The sequence below is a fragment of the Dipodomys ordii genome, unplaced genomic scaffold (genome assembly GCF_000151885.1).
Source record: "Dipodomys ordii isolate 6190 unplaced genomic scaffold, Dord_2.0 Scaffold1, whole genome shotgun sequence".
NCBI classification, from domain to species: Eukaryota; Metazoa; Chordata; class Mammalia; order Rodentia; family Heteromyidae; genus Dipodomys; species Dipodomys ordii.
Genome location: NW_012267217.1, coordinates 34274179 through 34298236, shown reverse-complemented (window position 1 = coordinate 34298236; position 24058 = coordinate 34274179). Strand labels below are relative to the sequence as shown.

At 38.6% G+C, this 24058-nt stretch overlaps 1 protein-coding gene across 1 annotated transcript in view; it reads right to left on the bottom strand.

Annotated features, from left to right (window-relative positions):
- Positions 1–1639: 1639 nt before the first annotated feature.
- Ccdc150 (coiled-coil domain containing 150) overlaps positions 1640–24058 on the bottom strand; it is a 63163-nt gene continuing 40744 nt past the window's right edge. The window contains 11 exon segments of the mRNA XM_013013492.1: positions 1640–1943; positions 2664–2783; positions 4381–4467; positions 8374–8535; positions 8623–8691; positions 9091–9285; positions 11480–11606; positions 13620–13789; positions 14730–14823; positions 17083–17252; positions 19999–20127. Coding sequence (XP_012868946.1) covers positions 1824–1943; positions 2664–2783; positions 4381–4467; positions 8374–8535; positions 8623–8691; positions 9091–9285; positions 11480–11606; positions 13620–13789; positions 14730–14823; positions 17083–17252; positions 19999–20127 — 1443 coding nt within the window. The 3' untranslated portion in view covers positions 1640–1823.

Below are 24058 nucleotides of genomic sequence, written 5' to 3'. Positions count from 1 at the left end.
CTTCTCCAAGGTCCCATCTCTTAATTCCACCACAAAGAGGATTAAGTTTCAATATGAATTCTGGAGAGGACACATTCGAACTATAGCACCAAAATAGTTATGAATTGTTTCTAACCTGAAAGGTGAAAATACTTCTTAATGTCTGCTGTTGAGTATTAAATGCTTCTATAGAGTCGCTACCCTAACATGATACGTGGAGTCAAGGGTACACAAAGAATGAAATGATCCTACCCACCCAGGGATCAGAACCAGATTTAAACTTGCCCACTAGGTCGGTGACAACTTGCTTTATAGAACTTTTTTTTTTTTTTTGGTCGGTTGTAGGGACTGAACTCTGGGCCTGGGCTCTGTCCCTCAGCTCTTCAGCTCAAGGCTAGTACTCTACCACAGTGCCACTTCTGGCCTTTTCTGCTTATGTGGTACTGAGGAATCGAACCCAGTGCCTCATGCATGCAAGGCAAGCACTCCACCACTGAGCCTCCTTCCCAGCCCATATAGGACATGTTTTAAAGCTACCAACTTATGACAGCCCTTTATTTCTGAGCTCAGACAAATAGAAGTTTATGCCCTTCACTACACATGCCTCTGAATGCTAACCAATGAAGGGCAGCATTACCTGTGTGATTCTGCTACAGATGCCACCCACATAAGCCTCTGAAGTCCTCTTATTCTTGAATTCTCTGCTCATAGACTCCTAGGTCTGAACAGCAGAGTTCTCCCTTCCTATACAGCAGGCAATAACATTCAGTTTTGCCTTTCTATGTCAGATACTGTGGTCGGCTCTTCAAATACTGACAGTCTTACGTTTGATATTTCTTCAAAAACCACAATTGCTTATTTTTGGTTCTAATAGTGTCATCAGAAACTATCATTACTTGGACATGCTAATTAAGCCAGTTATTGTGCCACTAATTTTATGTATGTTGAGGCAAGATTGCCTAATCCATCAAAAAATACCTGAAATAAAAAATGAAGCTGAGTCCAGGTGCCAGTGGCTCATGCCTATAATCCTAGCTACTCAGGAGGCTGAGATTTGAAGATCATGGTTCAAAGCCAGCTTGGGCAGGAAAGTCTGTGAGACTCTTATCGCCAATTAACCACCAGAAAACCAGAAGTGGCACTGTGGCTCAAGCAGTAGAGCCTTGAGCTGAAGAGCTCAGGGACAGTGCCCAGGCCCATAGTTCAAACCCCATGACAACAACAACAAAAAAAATTGAATTTATTGCTTACAGTCATAAGAGTGACATTGATCAAACATAGGTCCATGAGCAGAGCAGACTCATACATTCAATAAACTTCTTAAAAACCAAGGAAGCTCTAAATGCAATCTTTAGACGTGCTATTTATGAGTAGAGATATTACTATTAAATTTTCTTTGTTAGTTAATTACTCAGCATAGAAGTGTGTGAGTTTATAAGGTAGTGGCAGAGTTCCTATCATTTTTTCCTAGGGGATTCCATTCCCAGAAATTATAGGCTAGATGTGAAAATAGTACTAATGAAGGATCATATTACTTAGATTTAGTACCATACTAAATTCTTAATGAGAAAAATGTAATAGAAATAGCCAAGTATTATTCTACAGCATTTCCTATTGTATAACAAACTAATTTAAATTTATTGGGTAGAAAATAGGGACAAGGACAAGATGATGAGATAGTTCTGCAGTGATACAAAAGAGTTCATAAAGAATAAACTAAGGTCCGGAATCTTCAGCCCACAGCAAAGACTTCATGCTCTTATGACATAGAAACAGGCCAACTCTGGTTTCTGGCTCTCCCAACTGTGGAAATGTAGCTACACATGATGAAGCTCCTTTGAAGGTCATTTCTTCCTCTCTGTCTCAGAATGATACTTCTTGGGCATAAGCCCGAGATTCTGCTTTGACTCCCATCGATGCAGAGCAGACTGGTTGGGTTCAATAGCATGCCTTTTGTCTAGGTCCTGCTGAAACATACACATGAACACACACACACTTAAGTCTGTCTGTTCAACACTAACAACAATGTTTAGGACCTCTTGGCTTCCATGGATGTCATATATTTATTCCAGTGGTAGTTTTAATCTAGTTTGGAAAACCTACTAGAAACTTGCATAAAAATTAGTTCATTGGCTTCCTAGTGGTAATTTCATTGGCTTCCTAGTGGTAATTTAGAGAAATCTAATGATTAATAAGAGAGTAGCTGAACACTGAGAGAACTACTGTGATTAGAAATCCCACAAGAAGCCAGGCGCTGGTGGCTCACGCCTGTAATCCTAGCTACTCAGGAGGCTGAGATCTGAGGATCGCGGTTCAAAGCCACCCCGGGCAGGAAAGACAGTGAGACTCCTATCTCCAATAAACCACCAGAAAACCGGAAGTGGCGCTGTAGCTCAAGTGGTAGAGCACTCGCCTTGCTTGAGCTGAAGAGCTGAGGGACAGCGCCCAGGCCCAGAGTTCAAGCCCCACGACCGATTAAAAAAAAAAAAAAAGAAAAAAGAAATCCCACGAGAGCTGGGTATGTTGGTGTGTACACATATAGTCCCCAGTACTCTAGAGACAGGGAGGAGGGCTTCGAGTTCTATTCCATTTTGGGGTACTTAGCAAATCTCTATCAGAACAAAAGACTTCCCCTAAATAAATACATAAATAAATACTTTTTTTTTAGACAATGTCAGCCTCACCTCTTCTAGCCACCTGTCTTCCCGGGGGAGCCTCTGCAACCTGTTTTTTGACAGCTCAAGCTGTAAGCCATCAAATCTGCACTTAAACCAGCGGTGAGCTTCTTCCAGGTTGGCTGTTATCTGAACAGAGAAACAGTTACAAAAGGTTTTTTTTTTTTCTTTTTGGTACCTTAGTAATTTGAGGTATTTTTTTACTTAAGTAATAAAAATCTTATTTGTAAATACACTGAGCAACTTATAAGTTGAGAAAGTATTCCTGAAGGGTTAAAGATGCATCCAGGCTTGCGACTTCTCATGTACGCGTCAGTGTTTCCTGGATCTCTACCACCTTCAGGTATCCCCCCAGAACACCTCCTCTGCAACCGTGGCAACAAGTGGTTGTCAGGTATTGTCCCACGTCAGCCGGCTCACAGAGTAGGCATATTATTCTGAGATCAGAATAGAGACTCTCTCTTTAGTGTCACTTATTTTATTGATGGTAAAGTATTTTCCAGGTCTGTTTGTGCATTCTGATAACAGCTACAGGCCCTACTCCTGAAACACCTAAAACAAGCCAAACCAAACCAACCAAATCAACTATGCCAACTCTCTCTCCAATTGCTTTTTACCAGCAGTGGAGAGAAAGATGTCTCCAATGGCTTTATCTATCATATTTCCTATTGTATGATAAACAAGACGGAGTTAACATTCACTGAGTCTTACACTCTGAGTTATCTGTCAGAATAAAGCAGTAGTAGGTATGACTCTACTGAGTTTTGCCAAAGGGTAATAGATGGTCTAAAGAAAGTAAATGTAATTTTCCTTAAGCACACATAGTGTCACAGTTGGGATTCAAACTTAGGTTTGTCAGCATCCATATTCTAATATACCATCCTATGCAAATCTAATAAAGCATTATTGTGCATATGTAACAGTTAAAATAGAGAACAAACAATAAATTGATAGTAATATAACTGTGATATTTTAAGCTTAAGAATCTCTATTTTTGTGTGTGTGTGTGTTCCCATCCAGGGGCTTAAACTCAACATCTGGATACTGTCCTTGAGCCTTCCTGCTTAAGGATAGCCCACTACCACTACCACTTAAGCTACAGCTCGATTTCTGGACTTTTGGTCGTTAATTGGAGATAAACATCTCATGGCCTCTCCTGCCCAGGCAGTCTTCAAACTACAATCCTTAGGTTTCAGCCTCCTGAGAAGCTAGGGTTACAGGTCTGAGTCATGACACCCAACTCTATTTTTTTTAATCTAGAAAATGAGAGGTGGTTGGGATACAGATCTATGACTTCAAATATCTTCTCTTACTATAAAAAATTATGATTTATTTTTTTTAATTATGACTTAATATAACCTCACATGTTAATTTAAGTTTTGAACTGAGAATAACATTTACAAATTAGATAGGGCAAACTCTACACCATTAGTTTTTATTTGAACCAAGAGTTTTCACTTTTTTTAGTTCATGTCAAATAATAATCAGAATCCACAAACATGCTGGTCTTCCCTTCTGTTTAGTAGTAGGGACATCAGGCTTAATTAATATTTTTGAATTCTATTATCTATCATCAAGACACAGAACTTAATCTAAAAATTACTTTTACAATAGAAACAATACCTTAGAACTCAATGGATCTTGCCTGTTGCATTCCTTTGTTAATAAAAGATTTTATATTGACTTATGTGCCTAAAGATTTAGACAATAACTTGGGCTTGCTCACCTGTTCTGATTCCATGCTAGCTTCTTTCAATTTATTCTCTGTTGCCTCTTTACATTTTTTCAGGTGTCTGATAGTTTCTTCCAATTCCTGAAAATATGATCCAGATTTTAATTACTTTCCAATGTACCATACAGAACAAAAAAGGGCTTCAATTTATAATATGGAAACCTGCCTGCTACCAAGATCTAACATAAAATCTGGGTGCTAGTGGCTCATGTCTATAATCTTAACTATCTGTGAGAGGATCACAGTTCAAGGACAATCCAGTTTAAAAGGCAGTGAGACCCATCTCAACGAATAGTTGGAAAGGATGGTATATACCTACCCCTGGAGAATGCATAAGTAGGAGGGCTACAGTTCAGACTGACCTAAGTATAAACACAAGACCCCTAATTCCCAAAGATAACTTAGGCAAAAAAGCTGGGCATATGGGTCAACTGGGAGAGCACCTACCTATAAGTGTAATGCCCCAAGTTCAACTCTTAGTACCACTAACAAAATAAAACAACAACAAAACCAAGACAAAATTCACCTTCTATTTAGCCTATGGTCTACAATTATGTATATGGTTACACATTTTCACTTTGATTTATGGGTACTGATAAAAGAAAGTAATTCACATCTCTTTTTAGAATCAGACAGAAACTTTCATCGTTGTTAGAAGGCAGAATTTTTGAAGCCCCTTACAAGTAATCTTAATATATACTTTCATTAGGTTTGAAGTAGCAGAAGGTATCACAATTCCAGACAGATCTAAAGACCAGTGGAACAGACGACAAGGCCAGTAATGACCCTACAAATTGACTGTCACCTGAGTTTTAACAAAGCAGTAAAAAAAAAGTATATGTTTAGAAAATGATCATCTCGGGCTGGGAAGGTGGCTCATTGCCTTGCATGCTCAAGGCCCTAGGTTCGATTCCTCAGCACCACATAAGCAAAAAGAAAAAAGCCAGAAGTGACTCTGTGGCTCAAGTGGTAGAGCGCTAGCCCTGAGCTGAAGAGCTGAGGGACAGCGCCCAGGCCCAGAGTTCAAGCCCCATGACTGGACCCCCCCCCAAAAAAAAAGAAAAAGAAAAATGATAATCTCCTTCAAAATGGTGCTGGTAAAACTGGATATTCATATGCAAAAGACAGCTCTTACCTTTTACCAATATCTATTCAAAGTCAATCAAAGACTTCAATGACCTGAAACCTTGAAACTACTATAAGGAAAGTGTAGGGAAAACACTAGAACTCATGGCATAGAGAAGAACTTTCTGAGTAAGAACTGACAAATGGAATTGCATTCTAAAAAGCTTCTTGCTGGGAGCTGGTGGTTCATGCCTGTAATCCTAGCTACTCAGGAGGCTGAGTTCTGAGGATCCTGGCCCAAAGCCAGCCAGGAGACTTTTGTCTCCAATAAACCACTAGAAAACTGGAAGTGGCGCTGTGGCTCAAATGGTAGAGCGCTCGCCTTAAGCTGAAGAGCGTGGGGACAGCACCCAAGCCCAGGGTTCAAGCCCCACTACCACCACCACCACCACCACCACCAACAACAACAACAACAACAAAAAAGCAAGCTTCTTTACACCAAAGGATATAGTTACTAAGTTAAAAAGATAGCCCACACAGAAGTGGAGATCTTTGCTAGCCATATGTCTGACAAGGGTCTAATTACCAGAATATGCAAGGATCTAAAAATATCCTAAACCCTCAAAGAATCAACAACTCAATTAATTAATGGTCAAAAGAGCTAAATGGATACTTCTCAGAAGAGGTGTGGATGGCTAATAAATTAATTTAAAAAATGCTCAACATCCCTAGCCATAAGGGAAATGTAAGTCAAAACATCACAGAGATCCCATCTCATTCCAATCAGATTGGCCATTATCAGGAAGAAAAATAATTTTCCTGGTGAGGATGTGGGACAAAAGGGACTCTTCTAATGGACAGTAGGAATGTAAAAATAGAGCAAGCATGAGGCAAATCAGGATGTAGATATATCAAAAAACTAAAAACAGCACCTTCTAAGGATCCAGTAATATTACTCTTGGGCATTTATTCAAAAGACTGCAAGGCAAGATTTAATAAAGTTATATGCATACCCATGTTCATTAGTACATATTTACAATAGCCAGGTTAACTACCCAGATTCCCTACAACTCATCAATGGATCACAGAAATGTTCTGTGTGTGTGTGTGTGTGTGTGTGTGTGTGTGTATACACACAAGGGAATTTTATTTATCCATCAGGAAAAATGAATGGATGGACTAGGAAAATACTTACATTGCGTAAAGGAAGTTAGGCTCAGAAAGACAAAGAGCATATATGCGGATGTTAGATATAATGTAAAAACACATATAAGGTTATAGCATGCATATATAGAAGCAAAGTGACTAAGTGTAGTATATGTGGGGATGGGTTTTGTTTCCATGGTATAACTACTTTGAACAACTGACATCTTAACAAAATTAATATCAGGAGGCTGACACATATTTTGCTCAAGGGGGTAAGAACTAAGAGAGTGGTTGGATGAAGAGAAGAAGGGTGGATGAACAGTCGTATTAATAAATATTAATACAGTCATATTAATAAGTTAATACTTAATGTGCATATATGAAGATTAAATTGGGAAATCTGGGCTTGGGATAGATGGCAGGGTGACACTGACCAAGATGCATTGTACACAAATACTGACAAATTGAATTAAGATCCCGTTATACAACTACTTAAAGATAATAAAAATATAAAAAATGGATAGAGTAATATTTTCATGGTATGGTTTTAATATGGCAACTCATATTTTATGTAAGAAATAATGATTAGTTCATTTAGATATACTCATGTCTGTAGGAAAGATTTCTGCTAACTGGTAATTGCTACTGAGATTAAAGAGTGTACTACAAGACTTCAATAATGGAAGCATTGTGTGAATTTTTTGACAGTGTCTAATCTGCTTTGAAATGGCCCTGGAATAGATTTCTATGAGTAGGGACTAGCATTCAAAGTAAAGTAGATCATAGTTTTAAGCAAATCAGAGACAGTCTATTCTAAGTAAAGACAAAACATATCTCAACTTCCAAGATGAATAAGGTAATCAGTTCCAACATGAAGCAAATTGTACCTTTAAAGACCCTAGGTTAGGGGCAGTGATGTCGATTGTAGTAATTTGAGTCTCTTGACCATGTTAGGGTATGGAATAATGGAAATATTATGACACTCAATTCTAAAAGAAAAGAAAGAAAAGAAATAGCTCAGATTCCTTAACAGCACCATAGGGAGAGATCAAGAGGAACATAGTTCCTGTAAGACTATTCAGAAATAAGACTTCTGAAACACAGTTCAGAAATCGTTTTTAGTAAGTGGGATGTTGTAGATACAAACTTCTTTAAAAGTAAACATTTTTTTAATTAATTGAGAATGAAAACCTAAGCTATGAGTTTGTTCCTAGATAGTATCATTTGTTACAGCTTGAAGATGGAATGTTCCCACAGTTTATGTGTTGAATACTAGGTTTCGGGCTGGTGGTGTTATTTTGGAAGGCAGTGGAAATTTTGAAGAGGTCCAACCTCACTGGAAGAAGTAGGCCACTAGAGGCATGACTTGGAAGAATATACCTGGTCTCCAGTTCCCTTCTAGTTCAACTTCCTATTTGCCATGAGGTGAACAGCATCTTCCTCTCCATGCTCGCTGACACATTGACTTTGTACCACAGTCTTTTACTATGCCATGATCTTTGCCTCACCATGGCACAACACAGCCCAGAATTGTAGACTGAAATATGAAAATACATCATACTTCCTTTAAATTGTCTACATCAGGCATTTGTCACAACAAGGAAAAAAGTACATAATACCTCCTGCTAAGAACTTGGCCAAGATGAACAACTTAGAAACCTGTGTTTTCTTCTACAGAATCCTCTGAAAAAATCTAGGTGCTGAAAATAAACTGCTGGGCTTAGGCACATGTCACTATTGGTGCTTTTAAGAGAGGAATTTTAAGGTGCCTTTTACCTGGCATCGGTTTTCTAGCTCCTGCCTCATTCTCCGCTCTGCTGCTAGTCGCAGCTCTTGCTGTTTATTCCGTGCTGAGGTTTCATATTGGCTCTTGGCTAATAGCTGCATCTCTTTCTGCAGGGTAGCCATTTCAGATACAAATCTCTGGATACTCAGTGACTGGAAAGGAACAGAGGAAGGCATTTGTGAATTTGTGTAAGCTTAAAATTAAGGGAATGGTGAACATAAGAATTTGTGGAAATCTACCTGCTCATAGTTTTTTTTCTGGTATTGATCCTTAATTATCTCCATTTGCCTCAATTCTGTTTCTATTTGCTGAAAGCAAGTGTAGAAGTAACAAAAGATCATTAGTTTGAAAATTGTTGTTCATTTACCTATAGGAAGCCGGACACAATCCCATTGAGACCCAAAGTGATCACTGGACTCCAATTTCCTGTCCAGCTCACTGACCCCAGAAGAGCAAGGTGAAGTACAGTCATTGCAGAAAAGACAAACAAGGAAGCCAAAATGTGACACTAGCAGCTAATGAGGAGTCTCCATTTACACAGTTGCCTCTTCTGCGAGACAGAGATAAGCCCACTTCTCCGGTATCTCTTTAATTCCCAGAGAATGCACGCTGTTCTGAGGGCTCTGAACCTCTCCCCCAGACACCCACTGCCTGGGCCCTCATAGCCCAGTAAGGAAGTAAGAGGAGGCTCAGGGTTTCTCACACACCTTCATTCTCTCTACATTCTGAGCATTATTTGCCTTTGCTGACAAATAGAGCTTTATTTGGGCCTTTTGACTCTTAAGTTTCTCCTTATTACTGTTCATTACTTTTTCCAGCTCTGAGACTTTCTGCCGCAGATCTCTGTTTGTCCGGGACACTTCCACTGATCTGAAATTGGCCTCTTCAAGTGCTTTCTTTACCTAGCACACAAAGGAAAAACAATGGAACATTCAATAACAAACGTTTGTTTTGTTTAGTTTTCCCCCTACATTTTGCTGTCTTGCTACCTATCTGTCTGTCTATCTATCAGTCAATTACATATCTGTCTACCTACCTGTTTTTGGGTAGTACTAGGCTTTGAACTTGGCCTTGTGCTTGCTAAGCAAGCACTTTGCTAACTGAGCCATGCCTCTGGCCCATTTTGCTTTTTAGTTCTATTTTTAGATAGATAGGGTCTGGGTTTTTGCCTGGGACTGGCTGAAATGAGATCTACTTATCTCACATTCAGGGATCATAGGCATAAACCATCATGACTAGCTTATTTGTGCAATGGAGTCTTGTTAACTTTTTGCCCTGGCTGGTCTTGAACTGCAATCTTCCTCATCTCTAACTATCTGGGATTACAAGTATGGACTACTGTGCCTAGCTGGATCAATCTTTTTTTTTTTTTTTAAAGTGACACAAAAACGCTGGTATGAGCAGATGTATGGAACATTATCAAGTGATTTGCATAAATTTTAACAGTAAAGGACAAAATATATCTTAGAATAGATAAATGATGTATATGTATATTTATTATTTGTACTTTAAGAGCACAGCTTTGAAATAAAACAGACTTGAGTTCCAGATTCAGCTTTACCATTTACTTGCTGAGTAGGCTGGGGTAACTAAGTTCCTCAAGTCTCAAGTTCATCAGCTATAAAATATGTATATAACCTACCATAAGATACACATTAAGGGGCTGGGAAGGTGGCTCAGTGGTAGAACGCTTGCCTTGCATGCATGAGGCCCTGGGTTCGATTCCTCAGCACCACATAAGCAGGAAAAAAAAAGCCAGAAGTGGTGCTATGGCTCAAGTGGTAGTGTGCTAGCCTTGAGCTGAAGAGCTGAGAGACAGTGCCCAGGCCCAGAGTTCAGGCCCCACAACTGGACCCCCCCCCAAGATATACATTAAAGGCAAATGAAAATATACAGAGGGCTGGGAAGATGGCTCAGTGGTAGAGTGCTTGCCTTGCATGCCTGAGGCCCTGGGTTCAATTCCTCAGCACCACATAAGCAAAATGAAAAAAGCCAGAAGTGGCTCTGTGGCTCAAGTGGTAGAGCGCTAGCCTTGAGCTGAAGAGCTGAGGGACAGCGCCCAGGCCCAGGGTTCAGGCCCCACAACCGGACCCAAAAAAAAAAAAAGAAAATATACAGAAAGAATATAGAGCCTGTTACACACGGCTCAGTGATTATTATCAAGCTATAAGCTTTTCTCTTGCTTTCTGACACTTGCAATCTCATATGTTGAGAAAAGAACATAAATTATATGGTGGCTTATACAAAAATTTTCCAGTTGTTGACTATTATTGCATTTTTTTCAGTTCTTATGTCTATCTTATTTAATTCAAAATTTCTTTTTTATTGCTAAAGTGATGTACAGAAGGGTTAAAGTTATATCAGTAAGGTAGTAAGTACATTTCTTGCATATATTTTTATAGTATTGCTTTTTGTTCCTAAAGAATTTAAAGTATTTGTCTCATGGAAAAACATCATAATGATTTCATAATGATTACTTACATAAATGTATAGATTTCCCTTCCTCTTAATGTTCTTTTTTGGGGGGGGGGTCCGGTTGTCGGGCCTGAACTCTGGGCCTGGGCGCTTTCCCTCAGCTCTTCAGCTCAAGGCTAGTGCTCTACCACTGAAGCCACAACGCCACTTCCAGCTTTTTTTCTTTTTGCTTATGTGGTGCTGAGGAATCGAACCCAGGGCCTCATGCATGCAAGGCAAGCGCTCTACCACTGAGCCACCTTCCCAGCCCTTAATGTTCCTTTAAATCAATGTTTCTTGGCCTTTACAAAAGAGGAGGCAGCTGAGAAGGGCGAAGTTATGCAGGGATTATTCTCAAGGATTGTAATGCTTAACATAAAGAAGAATGTACTTGAGTTTCTGTACACACTTTTCTATCTGTCAAAATATGGAAATGTTATTTTAAAGGTATTTCTTCACTAGGCAAATAATCGTATGTCAGAAATGGTTTTCTTATAAAGAGTGCTTTACAAACAGCACAAAGATGGTTTAGTTTTTTTGGGGGAGGTGCAGCGGGGAACAGAAGAGGCAAAGAACAACTGCAGCCACTCTGAGGTCCTCTGTGATTGCCCTGCAGAGGTGCACATCCAGACGGACCCCTACCTCAGCAAGCTCCCGCTGTGACGCCTTCTTTGCAGTTTCTCTCTCCGTCTGGAACTGCTTTCTTAGAGCTTCTATGCGTTCTGCATGCACTTCTGCTTCCATTTTGGATTCCTCAGTCATCCGTTCTCTGTTTTGAAGAAGACATGATAAACCAGCTTTAGAAATTGAATTATGTCAGACTTGGGAGGGAATGTGTATGATTTTCAGAGCAGTAGATCAGTCATCAGTGGCCTCTGTTCCTTCCCTCTGAAATGTAATGGGATGCTCAAGTTATAATTTGGCTCTCTCTATACATCCCCCACAGTAGACTAGTCCACTCCAACACAACAACTCTTATCTTCATCAAAATGAATTCTAATCTGTAAATGTCTAAGATGATAATTCTACCTCAAAGTCAACAATGTCTGAAGTACAATCTCACAAACTTGTTCTCTGTTTCTTGAAATTTTTACACAGATATGTATAATTTTAATTTGTATAACTTCATAGATCTCAGGTAAAGCATGATTCATTCTATAAGCACGAGTCATAATTTAAGCTATTATAAGCAGTGATATAACAGTAAATTCTGAAGCAAATGCTTCAAGAGGACTTCTGAGTCTCACACGTCAGCTTTTCCTATACGTGACCTTTTCAGGTCAGAGGAGGGGCTATATTTCATGGTCAATGAAGAATCTTCAAGGTTCAGATGGACTTACTAACCATCCAAGCATAACTACCAAAGTTGACAGTGAAAGAAAGTGGTGCTATAGCTCAAGTGGTAGAATGCTCACCTTGAGCTGAAGAGCTGAGATACAGCGCCCAGGCCCAGAGTTCAAACCCCACAACCAACAAAACAACAAAACAAAAATCCAAAACAAAACAAAAAACAAAGTTGACAGTTAAAAGGCTTTAAACAATTCAGCTAACCACCATTAGAAACACAATATTGTTTTAAGTGGTGCTGAGAAATCATCATAATGTAAAATTAGCACAGATTACAGACATGAAAAGTGGTGTGTAATATCTTATCACTTGATACTTCATCAATATGAATACTAATAGACAAGAATGCAGATCTATATGAACATTACATTTCCCTTAGGTATAAATTTTCCTGGAATTGTATTTAGCTAGACCCACCATGTAGCTTGCCTGAATATGACGGGTTTAATATAACAAATTTCATTTCAAAATAGAAAATAATTACCAGATGCTGGTAGCTCATAGTTATAATTCCAGCTACATGGGGGTGGAGCAGGATATTGGGAAATCAAAATTTGAGGCCAGGCCAAAAGTTCACAAGACTCTTTTCTCAACAAACAGTTGACATATTGGCATACATCCACCATCCCAGATATGTAGTTGAGATCAGAAGGAGCAGGGTTCGGGCAGTCTAGGAAAGAGGATTCACAGGATTCCATCTCAACCAAAGCTGGGAATAGTGGCAGGTGCCTATCATTCCACCTATTGTGTGAAGCATAAACAGGGGTTGTGGTTCAGGCTTACTTTGGCAAAAAGTGAGACCCTATCTCAAGAATAACCAGGGCAAAAGGAGCTGGAAGAATGGCTGAAGAGGTAGAATAATGCCTGCCTAGAAAGTGTGAAACTCTGATTTAAAAACCCTTTACCATAAAAAGGGAGAAAAATGGCTTCATATCTGCCTAGATGGAGTCATCCCAATCTTATGGGTTAGCCCTTTCTGGATTGCTATTATTCATTTTCAAAATCATACTTTTATTTCTATTATTATTACTATTGTTATAATATTATTGTGTATCATATTATATAATGTTTTACTATGTAGCCCAGGCTGGCCTTAAACAATCTTCCTGCCTGTACCTCCCAAGTGCTGAGATTATAGGTGCTCACCATCATGCTTGACTCAAATCATGCTTGTAAAGGATGCATTAAGTTTGGCAGAAACACAATGTCCCTTCCAATCAATATCCTTTAAATTTTGGTTTACTCTTCTCTCAAATGGAGCGCTGCCCCAGGCAACTATTATCTGCTGCCTATCAGCTGTGCTGGCTCCTCATCGTGGTTTGGCTGGAAGTTCTAGCTCGATTAGGAGAAAATGGTTTGACTGGCCCATGTGAGTGAGCTGGACTTACTCCTTCAGATGCTCTTCCCCAGTGTCATGTGACTATACTGCTCCTACCTGAAGGCTTCCAAATTCTTCCTCTCAATTTCTTTGGTTTCCAGTTTTTCTTGCATCTGATCTAGCTTAGTTTGCAGATGACTGTTTGTCTGGAGAGCTTGCTCCAGACTCAGGGCGAGTTTTCTGTTGTCTTCTCTAGTTATATCTAGAGATTTTTGAAGAGGTTCCATCTGAAAGAGAAAAGAGTGCCTTTAATTCTACAATAACAGATGCAATAAGTATACAGCACTGTCTTTACTCCTCACACTGCATCTTTAATTAGAACCACAAAAAATGTTCCAGGTATGGGAAATGTATGTAACAACTCATTACAGTATTGCTTAGGAGACTCTTAGAAGGCAATAAGAAGAGTATGCTCCACTGGCAACAAGAGAGCATGGGAAAATAGAGCCAGTTTTATCTGGGCAGCCTGGGCGCTGTCCCTCAGCTCTTCAGCTCAAGGCTAGCGCTCTACCACTTGAGCCACAGCACCACTTCCGGCTTTTTTTCTTTTTGCTTATTTGGTGCTGAAGAATCGAAACCAGGGCCTCATGTTTGCGAGGCAAGCACTCTACCACTGAGCCACCTTCCCAGCCCCAGTCTTATCTTAACTAAAAGAAATTATAACTAAATTCCTTGTCCTGATCCTTTCACCTTCTAGTCTCATTCTCTAGGGAACATATAAAACCAGGATCTCTTCTTGCATATTCTTCTAAAGAAAGCTTACTAATCAAATATCTATGTATATATTATATGAATGCATATGTGTAGATACAAACCATGTGTGTACACATGGATGTATGTGTCTTGATTCAGAGTGGGATCATTCTAGCTACTTCTGAAATTATAAAATTTTTTTCCAAGTGTTTTGACTTTGGAAATATTTATTCATTAATAAATGAAAAGAATGTGGGCCACATAAAACAAGGAGAATTATCTATAATTATGGTCCTGGTTTGATAATAAATGATTCACTGTAAGTCCATTTTTTATTTAGAAATGTCACAGTTTGAATTCAGACTTAAATGAAAAAGAAATTCACATGATTGTTCAAATTCAGTTTTCTAAAATAATAATGCCTAATAAATTGCAACCAATCAATGTTATGATCAATAAACACCTGGCTTCTACCTCACTGCTGTATTCAGCTTCCACAACAAGCATCCTGGCCTGCCACTGGTCCACTTCAGCCTCCAGCTTCTGAACCCTGTGTTGATTTAGAGCTCTGGAATAGAAACCACAAGAAGAATGACTATGTAAGAGAAGCTCTATGAATTTCAGGACACTCTTCCAGGAAGTCAACAAGCATTTTCTACAGTAGCCACAAATGCTCAAAATATCTGAGAGTTGGTAGATGACGACTACAGCATCATCTTCAGGTGAAGAAACTTAAATTCTGAGGAAAAAAACTGTTCCATCTATGATTCAATTTGGCTTAATACATTAGGCTATCAGTACATGTTTCTAATAACTTGTAGATTGGCAGTGTCACACTATACATAGCAATGTTAAGAAAAATCACTTCTGTAAGGACTGGCTTGCTGTTGCTACTTAGAAATTTACATTGACAAGTAAACAATATTTATTACTATCCCTTAACACTTTTAAAATTCAAAATACGTAAACATAAAGATAAGTACAATGAAGAAAACAGGATTTACTTATTTTAACAGAGTATTTACACTACTAATACACATAATATATTTTAGAGGCTCTATTTGACTCATATCATGTTTTTAAGCTAAAAGGGAAATTCATGAAATTTTTTAAGTATTCAAAGGAGTTTATTTATAAAACGTGGCAAGAAATAGTTCTCAGAAAGACTAGCCTAAAATAATTATTTATCTTGAACAGAATAGTAATAGATTAATAATCAACTCAAGCTGAGGGTTGATGGTTCACATCTGTAATTCTAGTTATTCAGGAGGCTGAGTTCTGAGGATCGTGGTTTGAAGTCAGCCCAGTCAAGAAAGTCCATGAGACTCTTATCTCCAATAAATTACTATAAAAGTTAGTGAAGTGGAGCTGTGGCTCAAGTAGTAGAGTATTATTAGCCTTGAGCAAAAAGAACTCAGGGAACAGCATTCAGGCCATGAGGACCAGCACCCAAAAACAAACAAACAAAATTAACTCAAACTATAGGCATTTTTGTGTAATACTGGGGACTGAACTCAAGTCTTATGCTTCCTACCAATTGCTCTCCCACTCAAGCAACCCGCTTTCTGTTTATGTTTATTTAGGTAGTACTAGGGATTCATATTCAAGGCCTTTTGCTTGCTAGGCAAGCAGTCTACCAATTAAGCTACACCCTTGGTCCCTTTTCTTTTCTGTTCTTTTCTTTGTTTCTTTTCTTTTTCTATCTTTTCTTGATAATGAGGCTTGAAATCTGGGCCTAGGTACTATCCCTTAGCTCTTTAGCTCAAGGCAAGTGCTCTACCACTTGAGCCACAGTGCCACTTCTGGTTTTCTGGTGGTTAATATAAGAGTCTCATGGACTTTCCTGCCTAGGCTGGCTTTGAACCATGATCCTCAGATCTCAGCCTCCTGAGTGGCTAGGATGACAGGTGTGAGCCGCCAGCGCCTGGCTCCTTGGTCCCTTTTTGCTCTGGTTATTTGTGTAATAGGTTCTCATAGGTATATGCCCAGGCTGGTCCAGGCCTCAATTTCCTACTTAGGCTTTCTATGCAGCTGTGAAAACACAGATGCCACATCTGGCTTTTTATTGGTTGAGGTGAGGTCTTGTGACCTTTTTGTGAACATTTTCATAGCATCTCAGGACTTCCTGATCTCCCACTCCTTACCAGGAAGGGTTACAAGTGTGAGCCACTATGCTTAGGATTTTTCAGGTAGGGTCTCTGCATTTCTCTGACATTTAAATCTTGGACTGTGATCCTCTAATCTTAACCTCCTAAGGAGCTGGATGACAGTCATAGGCCAGTATGCCTGGCTTGTTTTTGAGATAGGGTCTTGGTAACTTTGCCCAGGCTAGTCTTCAATGAACTCCTTCTGTCTCCTATCTGTCTCCCAAATAGCTGGGGATTACGGGTATATGCCACCATGCCTGCTCTCTTCTTCCTCCTTGACCCTGGACAGTCCTGGCTGGTGCTAGAAATCAAATCCAGGATCTCTCACATGAACTTGAAGGTATATTCTTTTTTTTTTTAAATGGGACTTTCCCATTTCTCAGTTCGTTTTTTTTTTTTTAAACTATTTTATTGATGTGATACAGAGGAATCGAACCCAGCGTCTCATGCATGCTAGATAAACGTTCTACCACTAAGCCACATTCTCAGCTCAGGTATATTCTTTTTCATACAACTACAAAAAAAAAAAAAGGAAATCTTGAATTTTTACAAACCATTTGTGACCACAGTTTCCTCTAAGATGCTAGTTCTCTAACCACCATTTTACTAGTTTTTCCATAAAGGAAGTGACATAAAAGTGACTTTATTTCATCCTTAGACAGAAAAACAGTCACAGGTACCTTTCCTTCTTGAGGCCTGCAATCTCGGAATCCCGCCGCCCCAGCTCTATCTGGACTTTCTCCAGAGCTCCTTGCATCTTGCTGTGAGAAGCCAGAACGTTTTCCAGCATGATGGTGACTTTGCAATTATCTTCTTTAGCCTCTGCCAACTGCCGCTGAAAGTTTCCTACCTGAAACACAGTGAAACAAGTCCAAGTTCTCTGATGCTTTCTTGCTACTCTTTGGGGTTCCCTTATTCCTGGGAAAAAGTATGGAAAGCAGTTGAGGTAGAAAGAGGAATAGTTAGTTTTTCTTAAATTACTGTGACTTGGAGAAAAAGAAAAGCAGGCCCTAGATCCTGTGGAAAACCTGGTAGCTTCCCAACTTTGTCACCACACACACACACACACACACTGGAAGCACTGGGGCCAACAGTTTTTAGGCTCCAGGCTGATGTGCTCTGCTGGCTTCCTGATGGGGTCAGAAGAGAACCCATCTGAAATTATCCAAAGATTAAAAAATTAGACAAGGAGAACATGGGAGCTTCTGAAGAAGGTTGCAACTCATGCCCTCTTCAAAGGAGCAAAAGTTAATATTTACTCTCAAAAAGTTTGAGATATAGATGAATGAACTGATAGGGGAAAATGTGGTTTATAAAGAATAGACATACTCTAGCTAGGTGCCGGTGGCTTACACCTGTAATCCTAGCTACTCAGGAGGCTGAGATCTGAGGATCGAGGTTCAAAGCCAGCCTGGGTAGGAAAGACTGTGAGACTCCTATCTCCAATAAACCACTAGAAAACCGGAAGTGGCGCTGTAGCACAAGTGGTAGACCACTCGCCTTGAGCCAAAGAGCTGAGGGACAGCGCTCAGGCCCAGAGTTCAAGCCCCATGACCAACAACAACAACAAAAAACAGACATTACTCATCCATAAAAATAATGGAATTCAGGCTGGCAGTGTGGCTTAGTGCTTTCCTTGCATGCATGAAGCCCTGGGTTCAATTCCTCAGTACTACGTAAACAGAAAAAGCCTAAAGTGGCACTGTGGCTAGTGGAGAGTGCTAGCCTTGAGCAAAAGAAGGTCAGGGAAAGTGCCCAAGCCCCAGGACTGACAAAAAAAAACAACAAAAACTAAATTCTGCCATTTGTAGCAATATGTATGTAATAGTATATTATGTTAACTAAAATATAAACTAAGTCAAGCACACAAAAACAAATGTTCAAATATTGGGCTAAGTGTGTTAGTACATGCCTATAATTCTAGCAACTCAGGAGTTAGAGATGGGAAGGATCATGGTCTGAGGCTAGCCTGGGCAAAAGGCTCACACCTCAACAAGCAAGCCAAGCATGGTGATCCACACCTGTAACCTAAGCTACATGGGAGGTATAGGTAGGAAGACTGGAGTCCAAGGTTGACCTAAGCAAAAAGGAGAAGAGTGTATCTGAAAAATGCTAAGGCAAAAAAGGGCTGCATGTATGGCTCAAGTAGTACAGGGTTTTCTTAGCAAATATAAAGTCTTGAGTTCAAACTTCTGTACAAGACAAGTATTATATGTTCTCACTTCTATGTGGAAGCTAAAGAGTTGATTTCATGGAAGTAGAGAATAGTGGCTGCCAAAGCCTGGGAAGAGGGGAATGGATGGATATGAGATGGTTGTAAGGACAGGCTCCTGGTGAATAGGAGCACCCTGTTCTGTTCTATGTACAGTAGGATAATAATGATGGTTGATATCAAACGAACATTTCAAAGATAAATACTATAATGCAGGTAATACACTTTCAAATGTTTCCAATACAAAGAAAGATAAATGCTAGAGGAGATAGATATTTGATCATTGCTGACTGTATAAATATACTGAACTATCATACAGTATCCAATAAATATGCAAAATCACAATGAATCAATTGAAAATATAAATGCATTTTAAACGTTTGGGATGTGACTTATATTCTCACTGAGTACACATCAAAGAAGTGGAGTCACCTTTTAAAATCATCTTTTGATACCAAAATCTTAGGCTCTGTTTTTTTTAAATCAAACTAAAATATTTATCTATATAATCTCTTTAATTCCTTTTCCAGATTGTTCTGCATAATCTATCCTTAACTCAAGTTTGTATACTTCAGAATATTGTTGCTTTGACAATTCAGGATCAAATAACTTAAAAAAATTAAAATAAAACAGCAACAACAAAAGAAGTGTGAAGGAGAAGTCATTATGATACTGTTATACCATAACTAATAAAACACAAGTATGAAAAAGACAAGCATGGTGGCATATGCCTACAATTCCATCTTGGAGTTGTGTTGGGGAATGAAGTAGAATAACTTAGAAGATAGCCTGAATTTCAAAACTAGACTCTGTCATAAAAGCCAAGAGAAAACCAAATCAGCCAACCAGTCAACCAAATAACCAAGCAAAAATAACCCAAAAGAATTCTGAAGGGTAGTATTACCAGGGACATGTGAGTTTTGCTTTTTTTTTTTTTTTTGTCAGTCGTTGGGCCTGAACTCTGGGCCTGCCTGCTGTCCCTCAGCTCTTCAGCTCAAGGCTAGTGCTCTACCAACTGAGCCACAGTCCAGTTCTGGCTTTTTTTGCTTATGTGGTGCTAAGGAATGGAACCCAGGGCCTTATGCATGCAAGGCGAGCACTCTACCACTGAGCCACCTTTCCAGCCCATGGGTTTTACTTTTTATATATAATTTTCAAATATAAAAAATAGTGTAAGTTGTTTTCTTTTGGTCTACTTAAAGCATCAAAAGAAAAAAAAAACAAATGCAAACATTGAGAGTTACATAATGTGATCTTTAGGGGAAGTATTTTAAAATCATTCTAGAGAAGAAATCCTCTGAATAGCCCTTACTCCTTTTTTCTACTAGAAACAAGAGGTTAAGGAATATGGCTGTGGCTGCCTTCAAAAAGGAGGGTGACTTGCCTTTTTGCTTTCCCTGTCCTCCAACATATCCAGGTCCTCTTTCAACTTCTGACTTTCCTTCAAGGCCGCATCACGACTGTTCACTGCTTGTGACAGATCCTGGTCGGTTTTTTCAAGAAGTAATTTCACCTTAAGTGTAGAAAAAGAAACAACACATTACTTTCCAAAACACAATAAATTGGGGACAGCAATTTAAAAACTATACTTGATTAATTAAAAATTTATACACTACTCTCAGTGGATTACCAAGTAATAAAAATACCTGTGAATAAAAAAATGTGAAAATCTAATATGTCAGTCAATCTCCATAAAAACAGGCATATCATAAGACAGTAAGGCTGACATGTCATATGAGGGGAGAAACATGATGATGGAACTAGCTTGCTTCCTTTTGAATGAATAAATTGATGGAATAAAAGCCAAGATGAGTTAAAATCAATTGTTATTTATAAAACAGTACTATAGCAGAATAAATTCTATAGAAATATTATACTTTATACCCTTAAAGCACTTTAGTAGATGCACACAATCATTTGAGACAATCACACTTCATAAAATACTATTCATTTTATAAACTTTTATCTCAAAATAATTGTAGGCTCACAGAATCTCCTGTTGTACAATGTCAAAACCAGGAAATTGAATTTGGCATGTGATTTAATTACTTAGATTACAGAATTTATTCAGACTTCACTGTTTTTCAAATCTTCCACCCACCCATGTGTGTGTGGCGTATGTGCATACAGAGACCCCACATTCCCATGACCTGCACTTGTCAAGATGTAGAAGGGTTCCCTCACTACCTCTTTCCCTTTGTTACCTCTGATCTGCTGCCCTCCAAAGCTCATCCACCCCCAGCAATCACTAATCTGTTCTCTATCTCTAGTTCTATCCTGTCAAAATATTAAGTGTTTTAAGGACAAAATTTAAAAGACAATATACTCATATTATCCTTTCTCTAAACAGTTTTACAGATGTATAACTGACATACAATAAACTATAAATTCATAAAGGGTATAGTGGGATGAGCTCTCTCTCTCTCTCTCTCTCTCTATATATATATATATATCAAGTCCTTGAAACCACTGTAAAGATAGAGAACATTACTAGTATTCCCAAAGTTTCTTCTATCCATTCAGTTCCTTCCTCAAAAGCACTTTTTCTTACACCTGCAATCTCATCTGCTTCATCTCAGCTATTGTGGGAAGATTAGGCAAAAAGTTGATGAAATCTCCATCTCAACCAATAATAAAAAAAAAAAAAACCTTGGCATAGTTGCCTGCACCTGTCACCCTAGCTACGCAGGAAGCACAATCAGGAGGATTTCAGTCCAGGCCAGCCTGGACATATTTGAAAAAAATAAAGCAGAAAAGGCTGGCAGTGAGGCTTCAGTGGTAGTGTCTGCCTAGCAAGTCCAAGGCAATGAGTTCAAAGCCCTAGTACTATTAAAATGAATGTTGCAAGTTTATTATGACTTATTTTAGAGATGTCCTATGCATATAAAAGTAAATTAATATATACTCTTTACCTACCTTTTGTTTGCACACAAATAGTAAAATACTATATACATGTATATATATACACACAATGTATATCATAAACTTTCTGAACTTTGATTGCTTAAGCCTAATAATACACATCTCTTAAATTTCTATTGTAATTGTGATTTATTTCACCAGTCTCTTTCTGAGAGTCTTTTGGAAGTCTCTTACTGACAATCTTTTGCAATTAAGCAATACTTCAGAAAGTATCAATGTAGACATATTTGCAATTTGTTATAGCTTCACGTTAAAAATCCTAGAAATAAAATCATGGGGTAAAACTTTTGACAAGTCTTAACAAATTGTTCTCAGTAGGAAGTTGTATCATGTTACAACAGCCAACAGCCACAAAGTATGTCTTTTCCTCATATCTTTTTCAGTGTATTTATATTTCTTTCGCTTGCAATATTTAAAATACTTCAAGCATGTAATCTCAGCTCTGTGGGAGGTGGAGATTATGGGATCTAGGCCAGCTGTGGCAAAATAAGAAGTTTGTGAGATTTTACATCAATCAAATGCTGGGCACAAGGCACATGCCTGTTACCCCAGCCTACTTGAGGGAAACCAGTATAGAGTCCTATATCTGTCATCCCCAGAGACATAGGGAAACACAAGTAGGAGGATCATAGCTAGGCTGGTCCAGGTATAAAGGTAGACCCTACCTGGAAAATAATGCAAAAAGAGGCTGGAGTGGTGGCTCAAGTGGTAGAATGCCTTGCAAGCATGTGGTCCTGAATTCAAACCCAAGAACTATCCAGAACCAACCAACAAAAACTTCAACTTTTTCTGTAAGAATCCGAGAGGGCAAATTAAGTCAACTTACAGGTTTTGAAAAATCTCCTGAATTTTGTTCTAGAAAAGTATTCAGGGACACACACAGTTTTTAAAAATTTTTGCAAGAAAAAAATGTTAGCAGAGAGTATCTAAGTAGCAGTCCAGTTCAGAAGACAAGCTATATTTTATTTTGAAATACCAAGCAAAAATGTTTTAATTTATTTGTTCTTAAAAATATTTTCCAGTTCAATTTTTTTGGGGATGACTTGAGTTATCTTATTTCTATTTTAAAATCAAACTTTACCCAAGTATTTCAGTCCAATTGTAAAGATTAGATGTTTTTGAATTTTTATAAAACTAAAGTAAGATTTAAAAAGTTCACTTACTATTAAGCCAAATTTTGTTAGAAAATTATGTTATAGTCATAATAATGGTGTTAATGTATATCATTAATTTTTCTCATTTATGAAGTAGCAAATTTCATTGATATTTGCCTCTGTGAGTATTATCTTTACAGATTATCATTACATGCTTCACTCTTAAGTTAGGAAAAAGGTATCATTTGTGTTTTTACTTACCGAATTGGGTATAAGAAAATTTGATGTCTCATCAGTTACTAAGGGTCTTGAGGCAAGAATGTCTATTTTGCCTTCTAGTCTCCCCTCCATGGTTTTAATGGCATTCAAGAGAGTCTTTAGAGAGATCCTAGAGTCTCCAATCTCCTGAGCGATTTTCATAGTAGGCAGGTTAGGTGCAAAAGTAACACGGCGTGTGGTGTTTGCCACAACACTGGGTAAACCAACTGCTGGAGCTCTTTCCTTCACATTACTTAGGTAAGACCTAGTGCTTTCAAGGGACTTTGAAGATGCAGGCCTCTCTGGAGATCTCCTTTTTCTTGGAGGCATCACCAATTCAAATAATAAGATCAACTAACCCTACAGTTAATTTTCAAGGAATACCTAACTTAATAGGAGAAATCTCAGAATGCTCTGTAAGAAGCCACAAATAAATAAAGTTATATGTATATATTTTTGAAAGTGTGTTTCTTTGTTTTCAGAACAAAGAGGTCAACTGTTAAGTACGACCTAGAAAAGACACAGGCCTTACAGCAGGTTTCCTGTGGGAGAACATCGCTGCTGTGTCCTTTACAACTTTGTGACCTCAGCACTCATCCGCGGAGGCAGTTGTTCAGAACTCTCCGAGTATTCCACTTGAAGACAATACTCTTGTACCTCGGTTACTAGGGTGCATACACACCAAGGTCATAGATACAGGTATTGCACATGCCTGTGCTACAGATTTTTACATGAATCCAAATTACCTATACAGAAAATCTGGAATCACTGAAATGAATCATTTTCTTTCAGTAAGACCTTTCTGGGTTAAGCCCTTCACTGAGTGTCTCATATATTTTGCTTGCTTAACTTTTGTCCCCTCTGTTTGTTGAAATGGTTTGTGACTATGAAAGTTTCAGTTCCAACAGCCACCAAGCTGACAAGTAAGCACTTCACAACTAATATCTCTTTCAGGAGAGCATCTGTCTGTCTACCTTGTTGGCACTGAGTTCTGAGTCAGCCTCTAATTTGGAAAATAAGGACACGTATTCCTTATATCTACCGAAGCTTTTAAAGCTCATACTCAGAACCACTTCTGCTCTGAAAGCACTGTGTGGTTTTTTAAAAAATTTTGAACAAAAATTTGTATATATATATATATATTTTTTTTTTTCTCGGTCATGAGGCCTG